Raw genomic sequence first — 21,442 nt, forward strand, 5'->3', positions numbered from 1 at the left:
TCTCTGTAATATTTCTCAAGTAATCTTAACTTAGGTGGAGCCACGTCCTTCCAGTCCATCACCTGTGCAACTGCATCACCCCTCAGGCGCTCCACTGGCACTGATGCCCCAAGACATTGGAGCAATGCTATGACTGTTCATTCTGCCTGAGTTTTGCTCTCTCGCCGTACTCCCTGTTGTTCCTCAGCCAATCTTCATTTCTCTGTCCTGTCTACTCCTACTTTACCCTCTCATCTGCTGTGTTTGCTGATGAACTAGGGAAATCTCTCTTGTGTAGCATGGGCATTAGCTCTTCTGATGTGTCTGCTTGTTGGGTTTTCTGATACCCCATCATCCAAATATACCTTCTGTATCCTTCCTCAATTGCTACTGCAGGCAGAGAAGTCAGTGAGCTGAGAATTGCTTTTGAAAGAAAGGAAGAGAAGGATTCCCCCAGATCTCATGCCTCTTTGAAGGCAGGAAAATATTCACACCTTTAGTAAAAAATGCTGCATTTATCAGCGTTATCTGACAGAATTACTTCTTTGGTGCCTTTTAGGTTTAACACAAAGGTAATGTCAGTAAACAAGTGAGGGTTCTTTTATTTTCTGGCACTTAACAGATTGTTTTGCAACTTTTGTTTTGCTGTGACTTGAATGTGTGATGTGGAATTCACATTACTTAAATTAGTGTACTGTTATGTATATCTTCCTTTTGTTTAAATAATCTGCTAGGTAAGGAATCACTTGGTAATTAGCTTTTATGTTTTATGACATGCAGGGACCAAATTATATAGCGAAGAAGTTGAGATCTATATTACATGCAAATTTCCCTTCTCAGTGATAACAGACTTCTCTTTTAAGAGGAAACTGGGATAATTTTGTGACACTTTTTGTGGGTTGTTGTTTGTTTGTTTTAATTGAGTGACCCTTTTTTGCCTTTCTTCCTCTCCAGGCTCTTGTGAAACATGTCCAGTCAAAAGGATACCCCAATGAACGCTTTGAACTCCTCACCAACTTCCCTCGAAGGAAACTCTCGCACCTGGACTATGAGATCACATTACAGGAGGCAGGCCTGTGTCCTCAAGAGACTGTCTTTGTGCAGGAAAGGAATTAGCACCGTGGCCTGAGTTCTCCCAGCCTTTCTCCCCTCTCCTCTTTGCCTAGGACACCAACTCATTGATATGCAGTTGAGGGTCATGGGATTGCAGTGCTGAAATCAGTCAGGCAGCTGTCTGGCCCTTCTTTCTCTTCTTCCCTTCTGTTCTAGCAACAATTGAGCGTGTTCAGAGTTCTGTTTTTGTTCTCAGCTTGGGCCCTGCAGAGAGCATTGGGAAGAACGTCTTTCCTTTGTTTTCAAGGAGTAAAGTAGAACGGTGATTGTATGTGTCCAGTGTGCTGGGACTTGGAGTGGCCATAATACACACACCCTTCTGCTGCTATTCTTCAATCCGTTTCGTTTAATTTATATTTGAAAATACTGTGTGATAAGGCACTGAGTCACTTCTCTGTAAGGAGAGAGTGTAATCTTTAGTACGATCTTTCCTTTGCTTTGGTTCTCTACGTGAAAGGTCTCCATTAACCTTACAGCCTTCTTAAGGGGATTTGCTTATGTAGCAGTCTGCTGAGGCTTACTTTGGAAAGGAGTTGAGGAACTGTGTCAAGATGCTCTGCCCCTACCTAATAGGCTTCTAGGCTGCATGCATGCTTTCATCATCCAGTAAATGCTGCCAGTGGACACAGGTTTTGTTGTTGTTTATTAAAAAGCAAGGATCCCCCTCCAAAAAAAAAAAAAAGTCTGTTTTTTCCCCTTTTTACTTGCTTTCAGGATCTTAAAACTGACAATAGAAGATGGCATGATTCTCTGAAGACCTTGGGAGTGTGGAAAATGTAGTAATCTTGACAAGTAGTTGGCTTTTTTCCCCAGTCTCTCTGTATGTCACTCCTGCACCAGGGGTGGCTAATTTGTAAGTGGTTTTAGAGCACACACTGCAGTTGGGCAGGACAGCAAGTCCTAGGCAGGGTTCCTGTCATTAATTCAAACCATAAATAGCCTTGTCAAAACTGTGGAAGGAATTAGTGCTTTATAAAAGCCTTCATAGCCTGGTGGCAGCTCCAGGCTGCTTTTTATTCTGTTGAAATCTTAATCTGCTGTCATTTACCACTAAATCTGGAAGGATGTATTGAAAACTGCTCCTTTATTTGTGTTTTCATTTCAGCTACAAAAGCTAGCAGCAGAAGTCATGCAGGCACATCCTGTGTGTATGCCGAGTGCCCTGTTTTCCCACTGTCTCACCTAGACATTGAGCTGTTGGACACTTGTTGGTACAGTATAGGTTACAGGAAACAAAAGTCAGTTAACACTGCCATCTGCATGATGGATGTTCAGTGTGTTTATTTACAATTCAGAATCCAGTCTAGCATTCTTCGTCAGGGAGGAAAAAGGCATATGAGACCTGCTGTAGCTGTTTCTGTAACTGTTAGGTGATTATACATGAGACTTCAGTGGTCAGAGGTTTTCTGTAGCCTGAAGCTTTTCAAGATATTTTTGCATTTAATTTCATACCAGCCTTTTGAGTCTTTAGATAGAGAAAGCCATCGATGATGTCTGACATCCCCCATGATCATATAGTTGTGTAACTTCATTTCCCTTTTGCATTAACGCCTTTGCGTTCTACTGCAAGGTGCAGTATCATGAACACAGACTGATGACGTTTTCGTGATCATTGAGTGATGTGACATCAGATGCCATTTTTGGTTTGTAAAGAGCTCCTTTCACAGAGGGGTTTTGCAGCATTAGAAGGTGAACGGCAGAGCCTGCAGAAAAGTGAGAGAGTTGGTGTTTGGCCTCTGGAGCAGGAGCAGCACTTCTAGACTGAAAGATATCCATAGTACTTCTAGAATATCCAGATTCTTGTCTCACACCTGGGCATAGGAGACTAGGGCAGAAGGAAACCCTTTCTGTGTAAGTAAGATACTTTAGGTAACTTCAGCTCTCCACTTGAAATATCTTACTGTGATGTTTGTTACCTTGAAACTTGCTGCCTCTTCTGCAGTGATTTGCTGCAAGGAAACGAAGATGGGCTGCCAGTAGGAAACAGTACCTGACATCAGCATGATATTCTTGTCCCTCAGGCAGGCCGAGATGGGAGTGTATTGACTTTTCTTGTTCTCTTGCTGCTGCCTGCCTGTCTGTTTAAAGCAGGGAGCCTTTGCACTTCCACTGCTGTTTCTCAAGCTGTGACTGGCTGGCTGGATCTTGGTACTGGCCAGGTGGGGTTTGCATCTGCCCTGAGCACATTGTTCCACGTCAGCTTTTCTAGTAGTCAACTTAAACATACAAAATTGACTGTTGTTTCAGTGCTGTGCCTGTTTTCATTGGTAGCTTCTCTTTTGACCCTCCTCCCCAGTTTTTCTCACGTACATGGGACTAGGCTGAGGCTTCAGCAATTAGATGTAAAAAATAACTAATGGCTGCATCAGCAGTGGGAAAGAGCGAGAACTGCAGTGCAGGCAGGAGCACGAGTTTCAGTTCTGTTGCTGGAGACCAGCGTGGCCCCTTATTATGAGCCTTCCTTTCTGACCCCATTTTCCATAAGCAGGAGCTGTGGAGCTGACACAGCTTTCTTTAATCTATGCTTAGCTGTGGGATCATGCTGTCAAATCCAAAACAGGAAGTTCTGGGTTAGGTTCTCATTCCTTTTGTTATGTCAGGAGCAGCTCAATTATCTCGTGCAGAAGGAACAAAAAGTTGCACTTGGCTGTGGCCAGGTTTTTTTCTGAGCATCAAGACCGAAAGTCTTTAGTTTCATTTCTTGACCTTTTTCTTTCTGTTTCTTGACTTTTTATTAGCAAATAGCAATTCTTTTATAACTGAGCGGGAAATGAAGAATGTAGGGGAAAAAGAAACTACATTAAAAATGAGATTTTTCTTCAGATAAGGAGTCAGAATTATTTTGTGACAGTTCCCAGTGGTTTGTTCTGTTCCAAGAAATTATGAGCTAATCTGTTGTTTGCTTTGTTTGTTTCTCTGCCACGCTGTGGTTTCTTTTGGCTTTCTTTTGCTTTGATCTGTGAGCTGGAGGCAGAGAGAAGAGGTCTTGAAGGGATAAGTGTCCCTGTGCATGCCTCCTCTCTTTTCATTCCTCTCCCTTTTTTCCCCCTTATTCCCACCCCAGTAAAAACAGCCACAGCTGTTCTCTGCTGGTGAAAGCTGTGAAGAAACAGCTCCAGTCAGGGTACAGCTCCTCAGATTTTCATTTGAAGCAATTTGGAGTTTGGAGGAACATGTTTTGCTGGCCTGAAGAATGTGGCTGAACACATTAACCAAGCTAAGCATGCAACAGCTTGTAACTGGGAAGGTGTAAGCCACCTGGGCTCAATTTAGATAGAGCCTTGGTCATGGTTGCTTCTGAATGTTAAGTTTGAAGCTCAAATTACTTTTGACAAGGCTGGAAAAGGCACCTTAAATCCCTAATAGCAGAATAAGTTGAAGTTGGGAGGACAAAGCAAATCATCCCTCAGTGTCTGTGGTTTGTGGTTTCCAGTGTTGTTTGGCCACAGTTTGCATGTGTTGAAAGGACTGCCGTGAGCAGAGGTGCACTTACACGGTGGAAGGCTTTGTGGTTATGGAGCTAAAGAGCTAATGTGCTTCAAGCTGCAGCTTCTTGCTGCTTGCAGTGAAACCTTCTTTGCACACATTCTTCATCTAGCTTGTTTTTTTGTTTTGATACTTACTGTCTAACTGGCTTATTTTTACAGTCACAACCAGTAGTCAGAAACAGAGCACTACCAGCTGTACCTGGCTTTCTTTGCCAGTTGCTGTCAGCCCATTTTTTGTTGGCTTCCCACTCACAGACCTCCAGAGGTCCAGAGAAGGGTTTTGGCTCTTCCTAAAGGTACCTGCTGTCAGCCAGGCTGACCAACCAGCTTCAACCCAGTTGCATTCCCTCCTGGAGGAAATAGGGCATCTGAAGGCTGTGTTACAGGTTGCTGGGCGTGCCTGCGTTGTTTTCATTAGGCTTTCAGCTATGGTCTGTGATTTTACATTTCTGACATTTATGGACTGAATAACGTCATGCTTCCTGGTGAAAAATCTGATAAGCTGACAACCTTGATATTGAAAGAATGCGTGTGTGTGTGTGTGTTGTAGTTGTGTAAAATAGAGCTGTCTACAGAAAGGTAGCAATTGTCAGACATAGACATAAACGGTCGTTTTGATTATGCATCAGCTCACCAAATTAACTAATTAATTAACTGGATCAGTGTCAGCGTACATGCTCCTCTGCACCAAGTCATACCAGCTTCCACATTTACAGGTGCTGTGGTTTGTATGCACGCTGCCATCAGAAACTGACAGTTTGTGTTAGCACTTAATGAGTAAACCTCACTGCTGAAGGGTTCTCAGATAGACTTGTTAGAAAACTTCCATGCAGTTGTGTGCTTTGCTGCTTGACATACCTTCCAACTATTGAAAACTTCCTGCTTGAAGTACATTTGAGTTATTGGTAATGAAATAGAAAAGTTAATTCTGAGAATGGGGGCTTTCCTTTCTAGTTCCTTAAAGAAAAAGTCATCTCCGTGCAGGAGTTCTTTGACCACAGCTACTGTGCTCAGAGGGCACGGTGCATTGCTTGCAGCTCCTGCAGGCAGCAAATTACAGCTGGTTCTGAGAGCAGGCTCCTTGTCTGCTAGCTGGGATGCTCTGTCCTGGCTCGCTGAGTTTGTTCTCGCTGCGTGCTGGACCATGGGGTTGGGTTGCAAGAACTCAGGAGCACCAAGGTCTCCACCCCTTCTTGTGGGGCAGGAAAGCACAGTGAAGCATCCCCTCAGCTGCATTTTGGCAGGTGCTGAACGCTGCAACGAACAGACAAAATGCATCTGATGTTTTTCCAAACCATGTGGGTCTCTGTTATCTGGCTTTATGTAGGAAAGTCCCCGTGAGTGGGAGGATGCATGTCATTTAAGGAACTTTAAGGAACGACTTGTTACTGCTTTTTTCTTCTTGCAGCTTTGTCCTTGTTTAATCCCTTTTTAATCAAGCTAGTAATAAAGAACAGCCCTATATGCCAAAGAGAGGAGAGGTAGCTGAAATCTAGGTGGAGAGCAAAGTCTGTTGTGAGGATTGGGTATGCCTTGTCCAGCTGTTCTTCAACAGAAATGATCTTCTGTAGGTGAAGTAGCTTTTGTCTTAAAGACAATGCAAAACTCACATTGTGAGCCCTGTATTGACCATCTCTGTTGTTGGAAATTCCCTCAGCTGCGTGTAGAGTCAACCTAGAAACATTTCAGTGATGACTGTTAAGGTCTGCGCAAGCTGTAGCCTGTTGTTCTGTGAGGACAGCTTTGCAGGGGCTGTCTCTGAAAGCAAGATCTGGCTGCATGCTGCTGCCTGCTCCCAAGCCTGAAGGTTAATGGATTCCCTTTCTGCGCTGTGCTGCAAGATGGCTTTTCATCTCATCTCCTCTTGCCCATGAGGTGCTTAGTGTCTGTCCGCTTCCCATAAATACAGCCATATGTATATACGTGTATATACACACACACATATTTGTAATTGGAGGATGTGGCACTTAACATCAGTGCCTTGGCTTGCCTCAGTTTTATCTTCTGCTTGACACCGGTACGTTACGAGTAGTTGCAGAACTTTGGGATTTGGTCACTGTCTAATTAACGGAGTGTCTGCAGTACAAAGAAGAGCAATTTTGTGTCTGCCTGTTAAATGGTGCTGAGATTTTACGGAGTAGGATAGCTCGAGGAAGGACGTGGAGCAGGGGGACGAGGTGCTATTTTATAGAACAGCTTTATATGAAACAAATCTGTGTAAAGCACGCCTCAGGGGCGCGGTGTCTGATCAGAGACACCGGACTGTACGACAGATGACTTTCTTAGCAAGGCTGTGTCCTCTCGTGGGTGAACTTAAAGTTTCCAAATCCGGGCTTCGCCTGCCGGTTTTTACACTAGTCACTTTTTCCTTCAATGATGCAACTTCATGCTGGAGGAGGGAGAGAACTAATTTGGGTGATTTCAGCTCACTGTGCTGGGAGGGACCAAACTCAAGGAAACCTCTGATCTATATACACAACTGCTGCATTTTTTTATAAATATATGTAAATGTCCTATTGTAATATTTGATCCTGGAAATAAAACAAACTGTTTTCACTAGCTTTCTTCATTTCCTGAGATTTTTGGTTTGGTTTCTAACTAGAGTCTGACCCTGCGTGGTATGGAGAGGTTTTGAGTTTTTCCTTTGCGGGGTAGAAGGAAAGGAAGTGAAGGACTTCCCTGTTTCTGTGCATCTGCCTGTTTAACCTGTTCGTACTCCCCAGAAAGCTTTGGAATAGGGTAACTGTGACAAAGCCATGCTGAAGCCTTAAACCGGTGTTCCATGTCACTCATTTCCAGCACGCACTCGAGAGAAGTGTAAATGTGCTTGGCTTGGCGTGTCCAAACCCAAAGCCTTCTCAGGAGGGGAGGCTCCAAGGTGGGTGAGGACGCCCTTTGGGAAGATATTAACATCCGAAGGAAGCTGTTGTGCTAGCCAGCTCTCCAGGGCAGTGTTGGAAGAGATATAGTCTTCTGTTTTCAGCATGTGCCCCTCTTTTTGCTATGGTAAACAAGGAGCCAACTCCAGTGTCTGTGAGGGAGGCTTACTTGTGCACTGCTAGGATCTCTTCAAACGTTTCCCATTCTGACCGAGTTGAAAATACGATTTCATCACAGGCAGGGAGTTGTGGGATAAATCCCTAAGGTGTGTCTCACTTTCTTTTTTTCCATGTGTTTTTTCCTTTCAGCGGATCCGACTTTCAGCCTTCTGCCTTTTAATGGGATTGGTTTATCTCATCTGAAACAGTAATTTTACAAAACACCTGAGGAGGTTAAAGCAAATGCCATATTGTCCAGGTGCAGCACGTTGGTGTTTCTTCAGTCTGGGTTCTAACCCCAAACTCAGCACAGGTCAAAGGAGGTCACCTTAGGCAGTGAACATGCCCACCTGTGGGTAAGTTTTAGTGGTGGAAGCAAAGTTATGGATGCTATCAAGAGGAGCGAGAGAGAGACTGAGTTGTGCTGAGCGCAGCTGGACATGAACGGGGTGTCCGAACCATGGGCTGCAAAGAGTGTGAGGTGTGGGGGGATAAAACAACCTGAACGGCTCAGATGAGTGTTGGTCAGCACCCTTACAGCTGTGACCTGCTGTATCCCCAGTTGGCCTGGGGATCTCACCGGGGCAGAATCAGTATGCATGGAACTACGCTTGGCAGCACCTTGGCTGGGTGACTTGGCAGAAAGTTATCTGACTAATTGTTGCACTTACACTTTCATAATCACGTTCTTAAGCTAAGGAGGCAGCCATGGTGCTTGTGAGGCTGCTCCATTCTGTGCTAAACTTAGCTCTTTCTGTTGTTATTAGCAAATTGAGCTGGAGTGGCTGTAAGGATCAGCATTTTGGGATAAAGATCCGGTTGACGTCTCATGCTGAGTGGCTGTGGAGCGTGATTGACCATGGTGTGTGGGAAGCATGTTGCCGTGACGTGGAGGACATGAGATAAGATTGCAACACATTTTCTTCCTGTAAAGTGAGAAGTGCTTCCTCTCAATGTAAAAAGTAGAGAAAAGAGAAATGGAATTATTCCCTGCTGCCAGGTATCCTACATGAGAATGCTTGGTCTTTACTTCTCGTCTGCCTTGTGGAGCCTGAGGGCAACAGCTCTGTTTTCTATTTCTCTGGAGGCACAGAATACTTCAGGCAGGCTTTATAGTCTCAATGTCCATATCCAAGTTGATCTGAAAGCAGAAAAAGCCATTTTGAACCAAGTTGGGCAACACCACTTGCACACATTACCCTAGGTAGAGCAAGTTGGGCTATATAACATGTATCATGTCTTGGAGCAGCGCTGTACCTGTGGCACTTCCAAATGTTGTTGACCTGCAGTAATTACACTATCCAGAAATAACCTCTGCAGTAATGGCAGCAGCCAGCCGAGGTCCTGGGAGTCATCTTCTGCTCTGAAGCACTTTGTGCGATACAGCCGCATCTGATGCAGCCTCTGACACACTGCCTCAGCATGATGAGGATGAATCACCACCATCTTGCTTAAAAATGAATCCCTGCAAGCAGCAAGGCACCATTGCACTGTGCATCCACCATATCCATGTGGTATGGGCTGAGGTGCACAGCCAGGCCCTTGGAGCACCCCGCAGCTGAGCAATGTATTACTGGCATTCCTCTACCAGCTAAAGGACCTATGCAGGATTCTTCTCCATGTTGGACTTGTGTTTGCAAGAATTGATATCTTTTCTTGCAGTTTGCATGACTGGTGGGCCTCCCCCTGCCCAGGGAGCTGTGTTGCACCTCCTGTCTTTGTTTGCTCTCTGGATTTGCTTCCCTTGAGACAGTTTCGTTGTGAAGGAAACCAGTAGTGCCGCTGGTGGGGACTGCCCCGTGCGGAGGGACAGTCATCCTTCCTCATGAACTGCTGGTTTTGTGGATGATGGTGACGTGACTGATGCAGTGGGTGGATGTCCAGGATGGACTTCATAAATAGCAGCTGTGGGAGATGTCTCTCAGCATTCTTCCAGGACAGAGCTCCTCCGGAGAAGGGCCAGAAGTTCTGGTTTCACCCAGCCGACATCTCCCAGACTTGCTCCCAGGTAAGCAAGGAGGGAAGCAGGATGGTTTCTCCAGACACTGCTTGAATCCTTTTACTTTAGGCCGTGGACTTGGCTGATTGTTTCTGTGCTGAGCGAGGGAGGAGATTCCCCCAGGGAGTGGGCAGCAGTGGAAGGGGAGGAGAAGTCCCTAGTGAGGCCAAGGGGGACCTGAAGCAGTCCTGAGATGGGAGCAGCCCCCTGGGTGAGCTCCAGGGAAGGAGGAGCTCTTCTGGAAGGTCTACAGAGGGGTGATGGACTTGGTGCTGGGCCCTCCTGGCTCTAGGAGAACAACAGGAAGGGTGAGAGGTCTTGGGTTTGTTATAAAGGTGGGAATGATGGAAAGTAGGAAGGAGATAGAGCTGCCTTGGATGGATGGGTGGCAGAGCTGGTGGTGGTCTGCCTTGGAGCTCCCAGCTAACAGCAGCAGTGCCCTCACATTGGGTTGGCAGCCCCATTCCTCCACAGGAGTGGGGCTGTGATGCAGCTCTTCCCATGGAAACAACTGCGCAACACCGCATGGCTTCTGCTTCTGCAAAGCTAGAGCCGCTTCCTCCTCTCTTTTCCGTGCAGGTTGGTCATGTGTGTAGGGAGATGCAGCCGCATCGTGGGCCCCTGCTTGCTGGTGCTGGGCACACTCTCCGTGGTGGCCAGCATCCTGCTGCTCTTTCCTGGCGGGGCCTGGCAGTATGTGGTGGATGGGCACATCAGCAGGCGGGCAAAGATCATGCCAGGCGCCTGGGGAGGCGGCGTCATGGTAAGCGCTGTGTCTTGCACGGCATCCTCCAACATGCACAGAGCAAGGACAAAGAGCAGGATTGGGTGTCCTGCTTTTGTTCCCCTTTGTCCCCACGGGCCACTTTCTCCTTCATGCAGGTGCTGCTGGCAGCTACCCACATCACTGCTGTGGGATGGCGATGCGCCTGCTGCTCCGACTGTGGCACCCGTCGGAACGTAAGTCAGTGTGGAGGTTGTACCAAACAGTGTGGGGTGGGACATGGTGGGGTGTCCCCTCTCCTGTGGGTGTGTGGTGGGGCACTGTAGGGTGCCTCCTCTCCCGTGGTGGAACGTTGTATGGCGCCACCTCAGTTGTAGCCCCATGGTAGGACATTACATGGTGTCCTCTCCAGTGTCCCGTGGAGGGACATGGCACAGTGTCCCCTCTCCTGTGGCCGTGTGGTGGGATACTGCATAGTAACCTCATGGTGGGATGTCTGTGGAAAGCCACCTTTCATGGGCATATAGTGAGACATTGTATGGTACCAACAGTCATGTGATGGGACAATGCATGGTGCCACCTGTCCTCTGGCTCCATGGTGGAACACTGCATGGTGTCCCCTCAACCATGGCCCTGCAGTGAGATGCTGCACGATGCCCAGCCCCCTGAAGGTCAGGGCACAAGCACGGACTCCTCTTCTTTGCACACTTCTGCTCATCTCTAAACGTCATGCTCCTTGTAGGCCTTCCTCTCCGTTGTCCTCTCCAAGCTGGCTCTCCTGGGCTCTGCCGCCTGCTTCTTCTTCTCGGGCCTGGGCCTAACCGATGGCCCTCTCTGCCTCTACAATGCCACTGAGCCCACCAATGGCCTCATTTGGGACTACCCCTTTGTGGACACACCTAGCAACAGGTACAGGGCCCTCACGCTGTTGGTGTGACGTGTCGGCAGACCGCAGAGGGGAAGGCCGCACGTGGCTCATCCTCTCCCTCCCGTGGCACAGGGGCTTGGCGCACTCCTACCTGTTCTACCCGAGCACCTGGGGCACCTGCATGGAGCCGGTGGGCATCGTGGCATGGCACGTCACCTTCTTCTCCCTCCTGCTGCTCGTCAGTGCTGCCGAGATAGTGCTAACCTTCCTCCAGATCATCAACGGCTGCGCTGGGTGCCTCTGCGGCTTCTGCGAGGGGAAGGAGGCAGGGTTCTCCCGTGTGCCTGAAGTGAGGTGAGACCACATGTCCCGGCTGCGGCCTCCGGGGCGACCACTTCTGCTCACCCCATGTCTTCCATTCCATGACACACCTGAGCCACGTATGTAAATAAAAGCCTGATTTATTTTTGTTAATCTGGTTTGGGGTGGTGGTGCCTCCTGCAAGGGGGGCAGCTCAGGCTCCCAGCTTGGTCAGGGCTGGGGCTGTGGATGGAGGCGGTGCTGGAAGTGGGCTGCAGGTCCCTCAGAATTCACACTCACACGTATACATGCACACGCACAGCCAACGTCAGGCTGGTGCCCCACAGTGTGTATTTCATAGGGTCGTTAAGGTTGGAAAAGAGCTCCAAACACAACCCATCCCACCATTCCCACTGACCATGCCCCTCAGGACAACATCTTGATGCTTCTTGGTTCCACAAATATCTGGTTGACTGTGTGTGTTTGGGAAAGCAATGAACCGCTTCTTTAATTCACATGAATATGTTTTTTGGGGTGCTGTGGTTCTGGGTGTGAAGCTTGCCCATTGGCGGGGTTTTCTGGGGGCAGGTGAGACAGCATCTGCAGCACCCTGCGCAGGTGTGAAGCTGGAAGCAGCAGAGAGTGGCATAAGGATTCAGTTATTTATTCGGAAGGATTTTAGATGAAAGAAGGGAGTTGCAAGGGTGGTAGGACAGAGAGACGATGGCAGAGAACGGGGATGACACGGTCATATCAGCATGAGCCTGTAAGTCCAACCACCATATGTTTAAAAATCAGCAATAAAAATGAGATAAAGCCCTGTTTTGGGACTGCAGCCCTCAACATGGTCCAGCTCTCAGCTCCTGACCCGGTGTACATCAGCACAGCTCACAGTGCCACAGGGCTCATGCCAGGCTGTCCCCAGGTGCCACCAGCTCCACCCTGGCCACTGGTGGTAGCCGACCCCATCTGTCCCTGGCCAGCCCCTACCAGGGGATGCTGCAGGTGTCTCTAGGAGACACAACAGCTCTTTCGCCTCCGCTTCTTGCGGGGCACTGCAGCCGTCAGGGGGATGTTCTGGAGCACGTCGTGCAGTGTGAACATGCTGAAGGAGATCTGCTCGTAGGGCGAGCGCTTCCCATTCTCGTACAGACAGGCAAAAGCGATGGCTGGGCCACCAGAGACAGGAAACTGGCTGTGGGGCAGCTCCATGTAAGCCAGGTCTGAGTAAGCGCTCGGGCCCTCGTAGATGACCCAGGGCTCAGTCCAGCTGTCCGCATCCCTGGGGAAGGTGCTGAGGTGAACCCCCATGTTGACCCGCGACATGGAGCTGGTGGGGTGTGAGTAAAGCACCCATGTTGGCGCTTGGAAGAAGGGCCCAGAAGTGCCTTTGGGGTCCCTGTGGAATGAGGCCCAGCTGCGAGGTCCCGTTGAAGTCCTGCTGCCAGCAACCGTGGCAGGGAGCACATGTGGAGCCGAGCGGGGCTGAGGGCCGTACACCAGAGGTGCGGGGAAGCCAATGATGCTGCCGTGGCAGCCATGTGGGGGCTCAACCAGCCGTGGGACCAGCTGCCCCCCGTGGAAGACAGCCCCATCATCAGTGCTCAGCGCCTGGACACGGAAGCCCAGGGAGCTGCGGGCGTTGCAGTAGAGGACATTGGAGCCATCCTCCTCATCCACCGAGACCAGCTGGCACTCTCCTGTCTGCAGGTTGGGGATGAACTCCCCAAAACGCCAGCCCTGGCCGTGGTCGTCGCTGTAGAAGGCGAAAGAGTGCGGAGTGGTCTTGCAGAGCTGCCCGAAGCACTCCTTGCAGTCGATGTGGTAGCTGTAGGCAGGCACCAGCAGCCGGCCGGAGCGCAGCTGGATCCCGTGCCCTGGGCCCAGCGCGAAGGTGGCCCACTCTGGGGACAGGGGAACAAGCATTACCAGTGGTCCCCTCCGTCACAAGCCACATCTCCGCCTTTGGACCCTCACTGCACCCCAGCCGCGCAGCACAGGGCTGCAGCCTGAAGCCTTTGCTAGTCCCTACGCTGGCCCTCCCACTGCCCTGCATGGCCACGGTGCTACCTTTGATGGCCCTGCCGATGACCTGCTGTGTCAGGTCGGTGGCCTTGCTCCAGCTCAGACCCTGATCGGCGCTGGTGACGCAGCAGAGGCGGGTGACGTTCTGCCCGGTGACGATCTGGAAGGCTTCAGGTGTCCTGCCCAGCACGGTGATGAAGAAGAGAAAGAGGGTGCCGGTGAACTCATCGTAGAGCGGGCAGGGGTTCATCGAGCGGTGGTGCTGCAGTGCCGCCGTCTCCAGCACCCGCATGTCTTCCCACTGCTTGGAGAGGGAGTAGTGAGCCCCCAGCACCCGTGGGGCCATTCTCCCTCCCCGTGGGCCCCGTCCCACCTCCACGTAGCTGCCATAGACGGTGCCGCGGCGCAGCACCAGCAGGTTGGCGTGGGCATCGTCAGCGCTCAGCCGCTCCTCGGCGAAGGCCAGCAGCTTGGCCACACAGGGAAGGTAGATCAGGGCTGGCACGCGGTACGTGACACCAGTGGACTCCTTCTCAAAGAGCACGGTCCGGGCAGGGAAGTGCCGGGAGCCCATGGTTCCTGCAGGAGAAAGGGGGACAGCCCACACTGAGGTGGGGTCTGGGGAAAGGGGAGGGGGGAGATGCGGTGCTGCCAAAAGAAAAGAAAAGGCCGTTCTCCATGCTGCTAGTTGGAGGGGTTTCTGCAAAACCAGGCTGGCCAGGGCTGGGATGGGAAATGGAGGGGGCAGAGCTGTCCCCATGCGCGTCCTCTGAGCTGAGGAATGGGATCCCATCTGCCCCTTCCTCTGCTGCATTCCCACCAAAGGCCCAGGGGTGCTGCCTGCCCTGTGCTTTTGGCTGGGGTGCTCACCTGCATTCTGCCCAGCAGCTTTGCCCAATACCCTGCAGATAAAGCTCAGGCACTCACCCAGTCCTGCGCAGCGCAGCCCTGTCCCCTGCTGCTGGCTGAGTCTCCCCTTGCAGTGTCCCCCACCGATGGGTCACGGGACCCAGCAAAAAGCCCTGAGTCAGCAGCAGCACAAAGGCACCATTATCAGGCAGCCAGAGCCTGGGCCCCTCAGTGTGCGTCTGGGCTCAGGGCTGGGGGGGAGAGGATGCCAAGGCGATGTGCCTCCTGCCTCCATTTCCCTTCTGCCACCCGGGGAGCAGTGTTGGTGCCTCTGGATCTGCTGCAGCCGCACAATGACAGCACCTCTGCTGCCTGCTCTGCCCCAAGGAGCTGCTCCAGCCACCAAAATGGCCCATCGTGGCCCCCTCACCACCTGGCAGCTCAATGCCTTGCGTACCTGCATGAGGCTGTGTGGAATAAACTGTTCATTAGCACACATTAGCCACAGCTGTCCTAAAACCTTCCCATGCACATCCCTTACCGCTGACCTGCATGGGAGGGAGAGCACCCTGGTTAAACCCGAAATCCTGCACCATATGTGGAGGCAGGCATGGTAGAAGCTGGCAGTGGGCTCCAGAAACCAGTGCTAAGCTCAGCCGTGGTGTGATGGCAATCATTAATGGCAGTGATGCCACAGCTGTCACTCCCCAGGAGGGTTTGGCACTGCTGTGCTTGCTGTGAATTGGCCACATGCAGAAGTCCCAGGAGTTTGATTTGTTCTCTCCATCACAAATGGATGCCCCAAACCGGCAGTGCTGTGCCTCCCTGGACCCCTCTCCTAATCGGTGGTGGATTGTTTGGCCATGGGAGCAACAGAATGTGACAAAGCCTCTGCTGGTGCTTAAGCACCAATGCTGGCAGCCTGGAACCCTCATTCCTCTCCTGTGCACCTGTGCCTTCCACTGCTGAGTTCCCTTAGCACACTCCTGTCCTCATTCTCCTTCATTCCCTCTCTTTTGGGTTCCTAAAAGCAGGAAACCAGGACTTGCTCTAGTGAGATTTAACCAGCCTGGAAGTCATGACCTCTATTAGGAAGGGTCAAATGCAAACAAAATGATTAAGCTCATGATTAATGTTTAAGTGGAAAAAAAGTCTAGCCCAGACAGAGAGCCTACCAGTGCCCAGCAGCACCAGGCTGTCCCCTACATGTGACAGCAGCGTCATGGACTCGAGCATTACCCAGCCAAGGCTGTGTCCTTGCCTGGAGGCCTTTTGGGACCTGCTACGATCTCAGTGAGTCTGGAAGGCCTAAGTACATGGTGGCTGCAACCTCAGTGCCGAGAAGGGGCCGTGCCCTTCAGAAGGCCTGGCATCCACATGATGAAAGAAGCAGTAAATATAAAGAAATAAAATATGACTTTTTTTTTTCACAGAGTGAGTGACAGAGTATAGAAGTAGCCCTCAAATGACCCCCAGCCTCCCCATCCTGTGCAAGAGTCTCATCGCCAAACTCGGCCGATGCAAAGGGCTGCAGCAGTGGGATGCTCTGGCTGCAGTGTGGGGGACTACGTCTTCTGGGAACTGCTCCACAGCTTGGGAAATTTCATGGGCTTCCCCTTCTTGTGCGGGTACTGGAGGGAGTAGAGGTAGGACGTGTACTGGAGCTCTGGCATAACCATTTTCTGGCATTTGTTCAGAGTCTCATTGTCTAAGTCTTGTTTGAGGTTATAACCGAGGATATTTGCCGACCCTGACTGGAAAGGCAAGAGAGCCTTGTCCTTGATGTGAGCCTTCACCACAGCCTCCTGGTCCAAGAGACAGGTCTCCATGAGTTCCTTCTGTCTCATTCGCAGGCCATTTACCTCCTTCTCCAGCTCCTCAAGTCCTATGGTCTCCTGAATCCTCCTCCAGAAGCTCTGGTTGAAGTGCAGGTAGAGCTTCCAGTCCAGTGAGCACCACTTTTTTACCCTCTCCTTGCTTTCTGGGGTCAGGGCCTGGACAGTCTCATTGCTTCTGGAATTGAGCTTGAAGTAAATCACATCGTCTAAATCCCAGCACAAAGTGTGTTTCAGGAGGATCATGGACTCGTCAAAGTAGTCTGCTATCAAGATCAGGTGGAAGTTCTCTTCGGTCTCATCCAAGACAGACTGGATATAGTTTTCATTGTCCTCTGCATTGTTATCATAGCCAAAGTCAAACCACATGTTATTCTTGGCGTAGATGTTTTTCCTGTAATCCTCCTTATGGTAATATTTCAGGGGTGACTCCAGGTATTCATTCACGTCCTTGGATTTACTGAAGGCGGGGGCCACGTTCTTGTAGTAGACATAGGAAGATTCCAGCAGAGCAATGGGGTTCCTCAGGATGGAGAAGTAGAAGGTGTTCTTTGCCATCACCTTGTGCACCTGTGTGTGAGGGAGAGGAAAAAGGGCTGTTAGGCCGGAGTAGATTCTCATGTGCCCGCATTTCGAGCATGTCCAGGTCCACCACTCAGCTTTGTGCCACCAATAAAACTGCTGAGGGTTCCCTCAATCCCACCTGTCTATTGATATCATTGATAAAGATGTGGAAGAGCAGCACTCCCGGTACAGACCTCTGAGGGACAGTCACCACTCGTGACTGGCCTTCATCTGGACATAGAGCCACTGACAACAACCCCTTGGCTGCGACCATCCAGTCGACTCCTTATCCACCAAATAGTGCAGCTTTCAAATCCATATTTATCTAATTTAGAGGTAAGGATGTGGTGAAAGACCGCGCCAAAGGCCTTGCACAGACCCAGGTAGAGGACATCATTTGCCCTTCAGTTTCTCCACGTGTGCCGGGGCTCTTACCTCAGAGGGGTTGAAGCGCAGGTGGTTGCACATGATGTTGTAATTTTGCCCTTGGGATTGAAAATCCTCCACAAAATTGGCAACGAATCTCTCCGGGTAACCCAGGTGGAAGAGCTGATCAGCGGGGAGGGCGGCGGTGAGTTCGTACCTCTCGGTGAAGCGGAACAGGATGTTGAGGATGGTGCTGCTGGCGGTCTTGTGGGTCTTGAGGAACATGACGTTGGTCTTGGCTTGGCAGGGCGTGGGGGACACCAGCAGCTCTGCAGAGCTCCTCTGGAATCTGCAGGAAGGCAACACATGGGGAAAACAGCCCCTCCAGAGCCATACCCCATCTCTTAGGCCTGGCAGCATCGGCTTAAATCAAGGGAGCTAACTCAAGTGTCACAGGTTATCTCCTCGCTGCCCTGTGTGCGTCAACTCAAGCAACTGGCTGCTTTTGCTTTGCTAAGACTTACAGGTAGTTCCTGCTATTTGCGTGGAAGAATCCCAACAGGAAGGCCAGTCCCAGGAACAGGTTGACAAAGAGGACATTTTTGGTAGTCCTGGAAAGAGAGAAGAATTTCAGTGAATGCTATCTAGAAGACCATCTTGCCCCAGGTGTGAACCACCAAACTACATGCTGCCCTCATGACTTCTGTCACTGCGGCCATGATTTCCATGTGCCAAGCACCAGCTGTGCCAGCAGCTCTGGGATTTGAGGCAGGACAGAGAGAAATTGCTATTTTATCCTCATTTTGGCCTACACAAACTGCCTTTTTTGCTTGTTTGTTTGTTTCTGAGGCCCTACAGTTTGTCTGCTTTGAGTTTATTCTCTTCAAGTGTCTCTCAGCAGCCACTGAGACATAGAAAATGAGCACTTTGTTGGAGTTACAGGTGTTTCCTTGGTAAGAAATCTGAGCGTGCCATGCACACTTCCTCCCATCCTAGGCTCTCACGTTTGACTTCACCCACACCTCCTGTGTGCTGTCATCAGATTTTGTCCCCTTGACCATGCTTTAACTTGCCTGGGCTCAGAGCTACAGCCATGGATTGGTCACCTCATCCGCCAGTGCTTTGTCTGGAGAACAAAGAGTTGAGCCTTTCCCAGCACTAATTAGATAACCCCCATGTATCGTCACCAATTCATTCTAACCAGGACATGGATAGGCTCTTTGGAAGTTTTGATGTCCAGCAAACTTAATCTGACTTCTCTGATCTTAAAACCTTTCTTAACACGATTTGAACCCCACGCTTTCAGCCACAGTCTCCAAAATGCAATGGATCTGGCTTTGGGCCCTCCTGCGAGTGAGGGCTGCAGAGCCCTTCCCAAAACCTGGGAAGCACCAAGCTCTGGTGGGAAATGGCAGCACAACTTCTGCATGAGGAATGTCAAAACATAGACAGGTCTCAGGTTGGGTATTAAGGAACATTTCTTCTCAGACAGAGCAGTGAGTAACTGCACGGCTGCACAGGGAGGTGAAGTCACCATCCCTGGAGGTCTTCAGAGCTGTGGAGGTGTGGCACTGAGGGATGTGGGCAATGGGCACGGTGGGCTGGGCTGGGGTTGGACCTGGGGATCTGAGGAGTCTTTTCCAACCTCAATGACTTTATGATTTTATCAGTATTTCTTTACTTTTTGTTCCCAGGGGATAGAAACGCCTTTCCTTTGAGTGCTCCATGGGTAGAGTTGAGACTTGGGGAGAAACACAGAGGGACCAACAGCTTGCATGTGCTGAATGCACCCTGACCCCTTGCCTTGTTCCTCAGCCTTTCACTTAAGGTGAAGCTGGTGCTGCTGTGGTCGTGTCCCAAGATGTGCTTCTCCACCTGCATGGAGGTACTTGCTAAGCCAGTCTGCTTGTGTCCTTTTTCTGCATCTTTTCTGCAGAATTCAACGCGTGAGATAAGGCTCCACGTTTGCGCAGGTGTTGTCTGCAAAGTGGAAAGCAGGAGGATTGCACTCAGATGGTTTGTCGGGTTGCAAATGAGTCAATGTTTGCCTAAAACATCCTGAGTGTAAGTCAGGTGAGAGATCACCATCCCTGTGCAGCAAGAGGGAAAGCTGAACTGACTCTTTATAACCAACAACCGCAAGCAGAAATGATGGGCTAATTGTCCCCTGGTGGCACTGACCCCCACTTCACTGCCTGGTGGACGCATGGATGGCAGGACAGCTGTCTTCAGCTCTTCCAAAGGGACGGAAAGGACAATGGGACCCTGGAGGGACAGGGCTCTGGAAACCTGGCTGCTAACGGAGGGAAGGAGCAGCCACCGCCCTGAGCAAGCCATGCATGGGACTTGGTCAGGAAGCTGCAGTTCTCCAACCAAGTGATTCCTAAATCTGAGCACGTTGGACCAACGGACACCACGCACGATGTTAGCTGAAATATCTTTTGATCTCTTCAAGCAGGACAGGTCCCACTTGTTTGAGTGCAGTTTTGCTGTATTTGCTGAAGGTGAACTGGGAGAGTTCCGAGCATTACGGAGCACATTACAGCAGCCAAAGCAGTAAGCAGGGCTGTTTCATAACTATCAGCTCTATCAGTGGGAGCACGTTGGGCACAAGGCACAGAACTGTGGCTGTGGGTGCATTCAGAGCACCCCTGTTAACACACACCGATCGACTGAAGACGCACCGAGCCGAAGTGCAGTACTTGGATGTGCACTGCATGCCTTAAGGTGGGACACCCTTTGTTTATTTGGATTAAGCTGAAAATAACACACCCCTATAAGGATCCACGTCAACACAATGAGGTTCTTTCAAATTAAGAGGCTTGGGATCCAAGAAGACACACACGCAGCAAAATTAATCTCTACCTGGAGCAGCCTGTAACTAACTATAGGTTGTTAACAACTTATGTGGATTATCTGAGCCGTCTGAACCAGACCTCCTTGCAAACCACTAATGCTAATTCAGTGCCCGCAGCGTTCTCCTCCCTCTCCCCTTACCTCGAAGCACACCCATGGGTTTTCATGCTGCCGCGAGCTGGAAAGGATCTCCTCTGCAAATCAGCTCCCAAACTCCTTTCGTTTACGTCCTCCCACAGCTCTGAGAGTAAGCACCTCTATTTCTAGCATCCTACCACTGCTATAAATGGCTGGGACAGGTGAGGACAAAGGGAGTGGCTCAGCGGTGGGCGGAAGTTAATTAATTAGCCATGAACCATTCTGATATGGCATTGCATTTGCACACATACTGCCGTAGGAGATGGGGGGTGTGGGGAGGAAAGGACTGAGGGGATCCTTAGCAGGGACACCCTTCCCTTGAGAACAAGGGTGTAAAACGGGAATGGTGTGCAGGAAATTCCCCTTCATTTCAGGTTGCACCACTGGCACCAAGTCAAAAATCACAAGGAGAGCCCAATTACTGTAACCGGGGGTTAAGAGCAGAGACCCTTTGCTGTATCTGTGCCTCGGCAGGAAAACCTTTTGTACCTACACTGGTTGAGTTATATTGGGTGATCCAACTACTAAGTGACTTCTGGAGTTACCCATGACCACTGCAACACACATTGCATGTGAATTTGAGAGTCCACCAAGGCTGCCTTGGGAGAGCAGGAGCTGCCCTGCAGGCGGGGGCCGTCTCCCCATGTCTGGGAGCCCTGCAGGGCTGCGAGCTGGGCTGCCTCTACCACTTCTGCACATGGCACGGGGCGGCTCTGGAGTAACTCAGGCAGGAACGGACCCTGCGGTGCCTCACACAGCTGCAATTATTCTATATTTGCTGCATTCCTGCTGCCTGTCCTGGCATCAGCTCGTTGCACGGAGGGGTATCTGCAGGAGGGCAAGGCAGGGTGTGAAGAAGAGGGAGAAGGAGCTGGGCAGGGCCCACAGCAATGTGCGTCAGTGCCCAGGCTATTCCCCAACTGCCTTCGTGCATGCATCTACTGCTGTGATCTCCAGGGCCCAGACACAGTAGGGGAATTGCTGATCATGGGATGTAGATGGCATTATGTGTAATTTGGACAATAAAATGCTGACGCACAAGCCCGAAACTAGAATAGGGCAATAAGCCATTGGTTTGGGGCTTTTATAGCCAAACCGCTCCTATGAAACTCATGGCACGGTCCCTCTCCACCCATGGTGTGCCTTTCCCACCACCACACCAACAGCATGTGCTCAGGTGCCAAGAAGCCTCCCCTGGCCAGCCTCAAGCTTGGTGCTTATCAAGATACAGAGATTAACGAGGTGTAGGGTTTCTTTCCTTGAGCCAAGAGGCTGCTCTGCAAAGGGTTATTCTTGGCAT

General features: G+C 50.4%; 4 protein-coding genes across 15 annotated transcripts in view; 2 read left to right on the plus strand and 2 right to left on the minus strand.

Annotated features, from left to right (window-relative positions):
- UBXN7 (UBX domain protein 7) overlaps positions 1 to 7,139 on the plus strand; it is a 25,229-nt gene extending 18,090 nt beyond the window's left edge. For all 4 annotated transcript variants that reach the window (XM_040705823.2, XM_422667.8, XM_046898538.1 and 1 more), the window contains exon 11: positions 934 to 7,139. In XM_040705823.2, coding sequence (XP_040561757.1) covers positions 934 to 1,095 — 162 coding nt within the window. In that variant the 3' untranslated portion in view covers positions 1,096 to 7,139. The remainder of the gene's footprint in view (positions 1 to 933) is intronic.
- TM4SF19 (TM4SF19 transmembrane 4 L six family member 19) overlaps positions 5,517 to 21,442 on the plus strand; it is an 18,946-nt gene continuing 3,020 nt past the window's right edge. Inside the window, exons 1-7 of one of the 6 annotated variants that reach the window (XR_006930832.1) lie at positions 9,542 to 9,626; positions 10,197 to 10,380; positions 10,500 to 10,577; positions 11,084 to 11,250; positions 11,342 to 11,563; positions 15,817 to 18,976; positions 19,085 to 20,303. Coding sequence is in view for 2 of the 6 variants with exons in the window: in NM_001277435.1 (NP_001264364.1) it covers positions 10,204 to 10,380; positions 10,500 to 10,577; positions 11,084 to 11,250; positions 11,342 to 11,567 (648 nt within the window). In the remaining 4 variants the exon portion in view is untranslated. Of the gene's footprint in view, positions 7,975 to 8,385; positions 9,627 to 10,196; positions 10,381 to 10,499; positions 10,578 to 11,083; positions 11,251 to 11,341; positions 11,684 to 15,816; positions 18,977 to 19,084; positions 20,304 to 21,442 lie in introns of those variants that run through there. The other 5 variants (XR_006930830.1, XR_005862093.2, XR_006930831.1 and 2 more) reach the window with 5 other exon arrangements.
- On the minus strand, positions 12,158 to 14,525 carry NEU4 (sialidase 4). Of its 3 annotated transcripts, XM_015277126.4 has the most exons (4): positions 14,462 to 14,525; positions 13,908 to 14,113; positions 13,580 to 13,835; positions 12,158 to 13,413 (listed from the first exon to the last, which is right to left on the minus strand). In XM_015277126.4, the coding sequence occupies exons 2-4, from the start codon at positions 14,106 to 14,108 to the stop codon at positions 12,521 to 12,523; spliced, it is 1,350 nt and encodes a 449-aa protein (XP_015132612.2). In that variant the 5' UTR covers positions 14,109 to 14,113; positions 14,462 to 14,525; the 3' UTR covers positions 12,158 to 12,520. The 3 variants fall into 3 exon arrangements, with proteins under 3 accessions (XP_015132612.2, XP_025009519.2, XP_025009518.2); XM_025153751.3 differs by having other exon boundaries at positions 13,908 to 14,525; XM_025153750.3 differs by having other exon boundaries at positions 13,580 to 14,525.
- Positions 15,783 to 20,246, minus strand: GAL3ST2 (galactose-3-O-sulfotransferase 2). 2 transcript variants are annotated; one of them, XM_046898407.1, is made up of 5 exons: positions 20,146 to 20,241; positions 18,830 to 19,128; positions 17,673 to 17,759; positions 17,218 to 17,497; positions 15,783 to 16,788 (listed from the first exon to the last, which is right to left on the minus strand). In XM_046898407.1, the coding sequence occupies exons 2-5, from the start codon at positions 19,027 to 19,029 to the stop codon at positions 15,949 to 15,951; spliced, it is 1,407 nt and encodes a 468-aa protein (XP_046754363.1). In that variant the 5' UTR covers positions 19,030 to 19,128; positions 20,146 to 20,241; the 3' UTR covers positions 15,783 to 15,948.

This window comes from Gallus gallus, chromosome 9, assembly GCF_016699485.2.
Source record: "Gallus gallus isolate bGalGal1 chromosome 9, bGalGal1.mat.broiler.GRCg7b, whole genome shotgun sequence".
NCBI classification, from domain to species: Eukaryota; Metazoa; Chordata; class Aves; order Galliformes; family Phasianidae; genus Gallus; species Gallus gallus.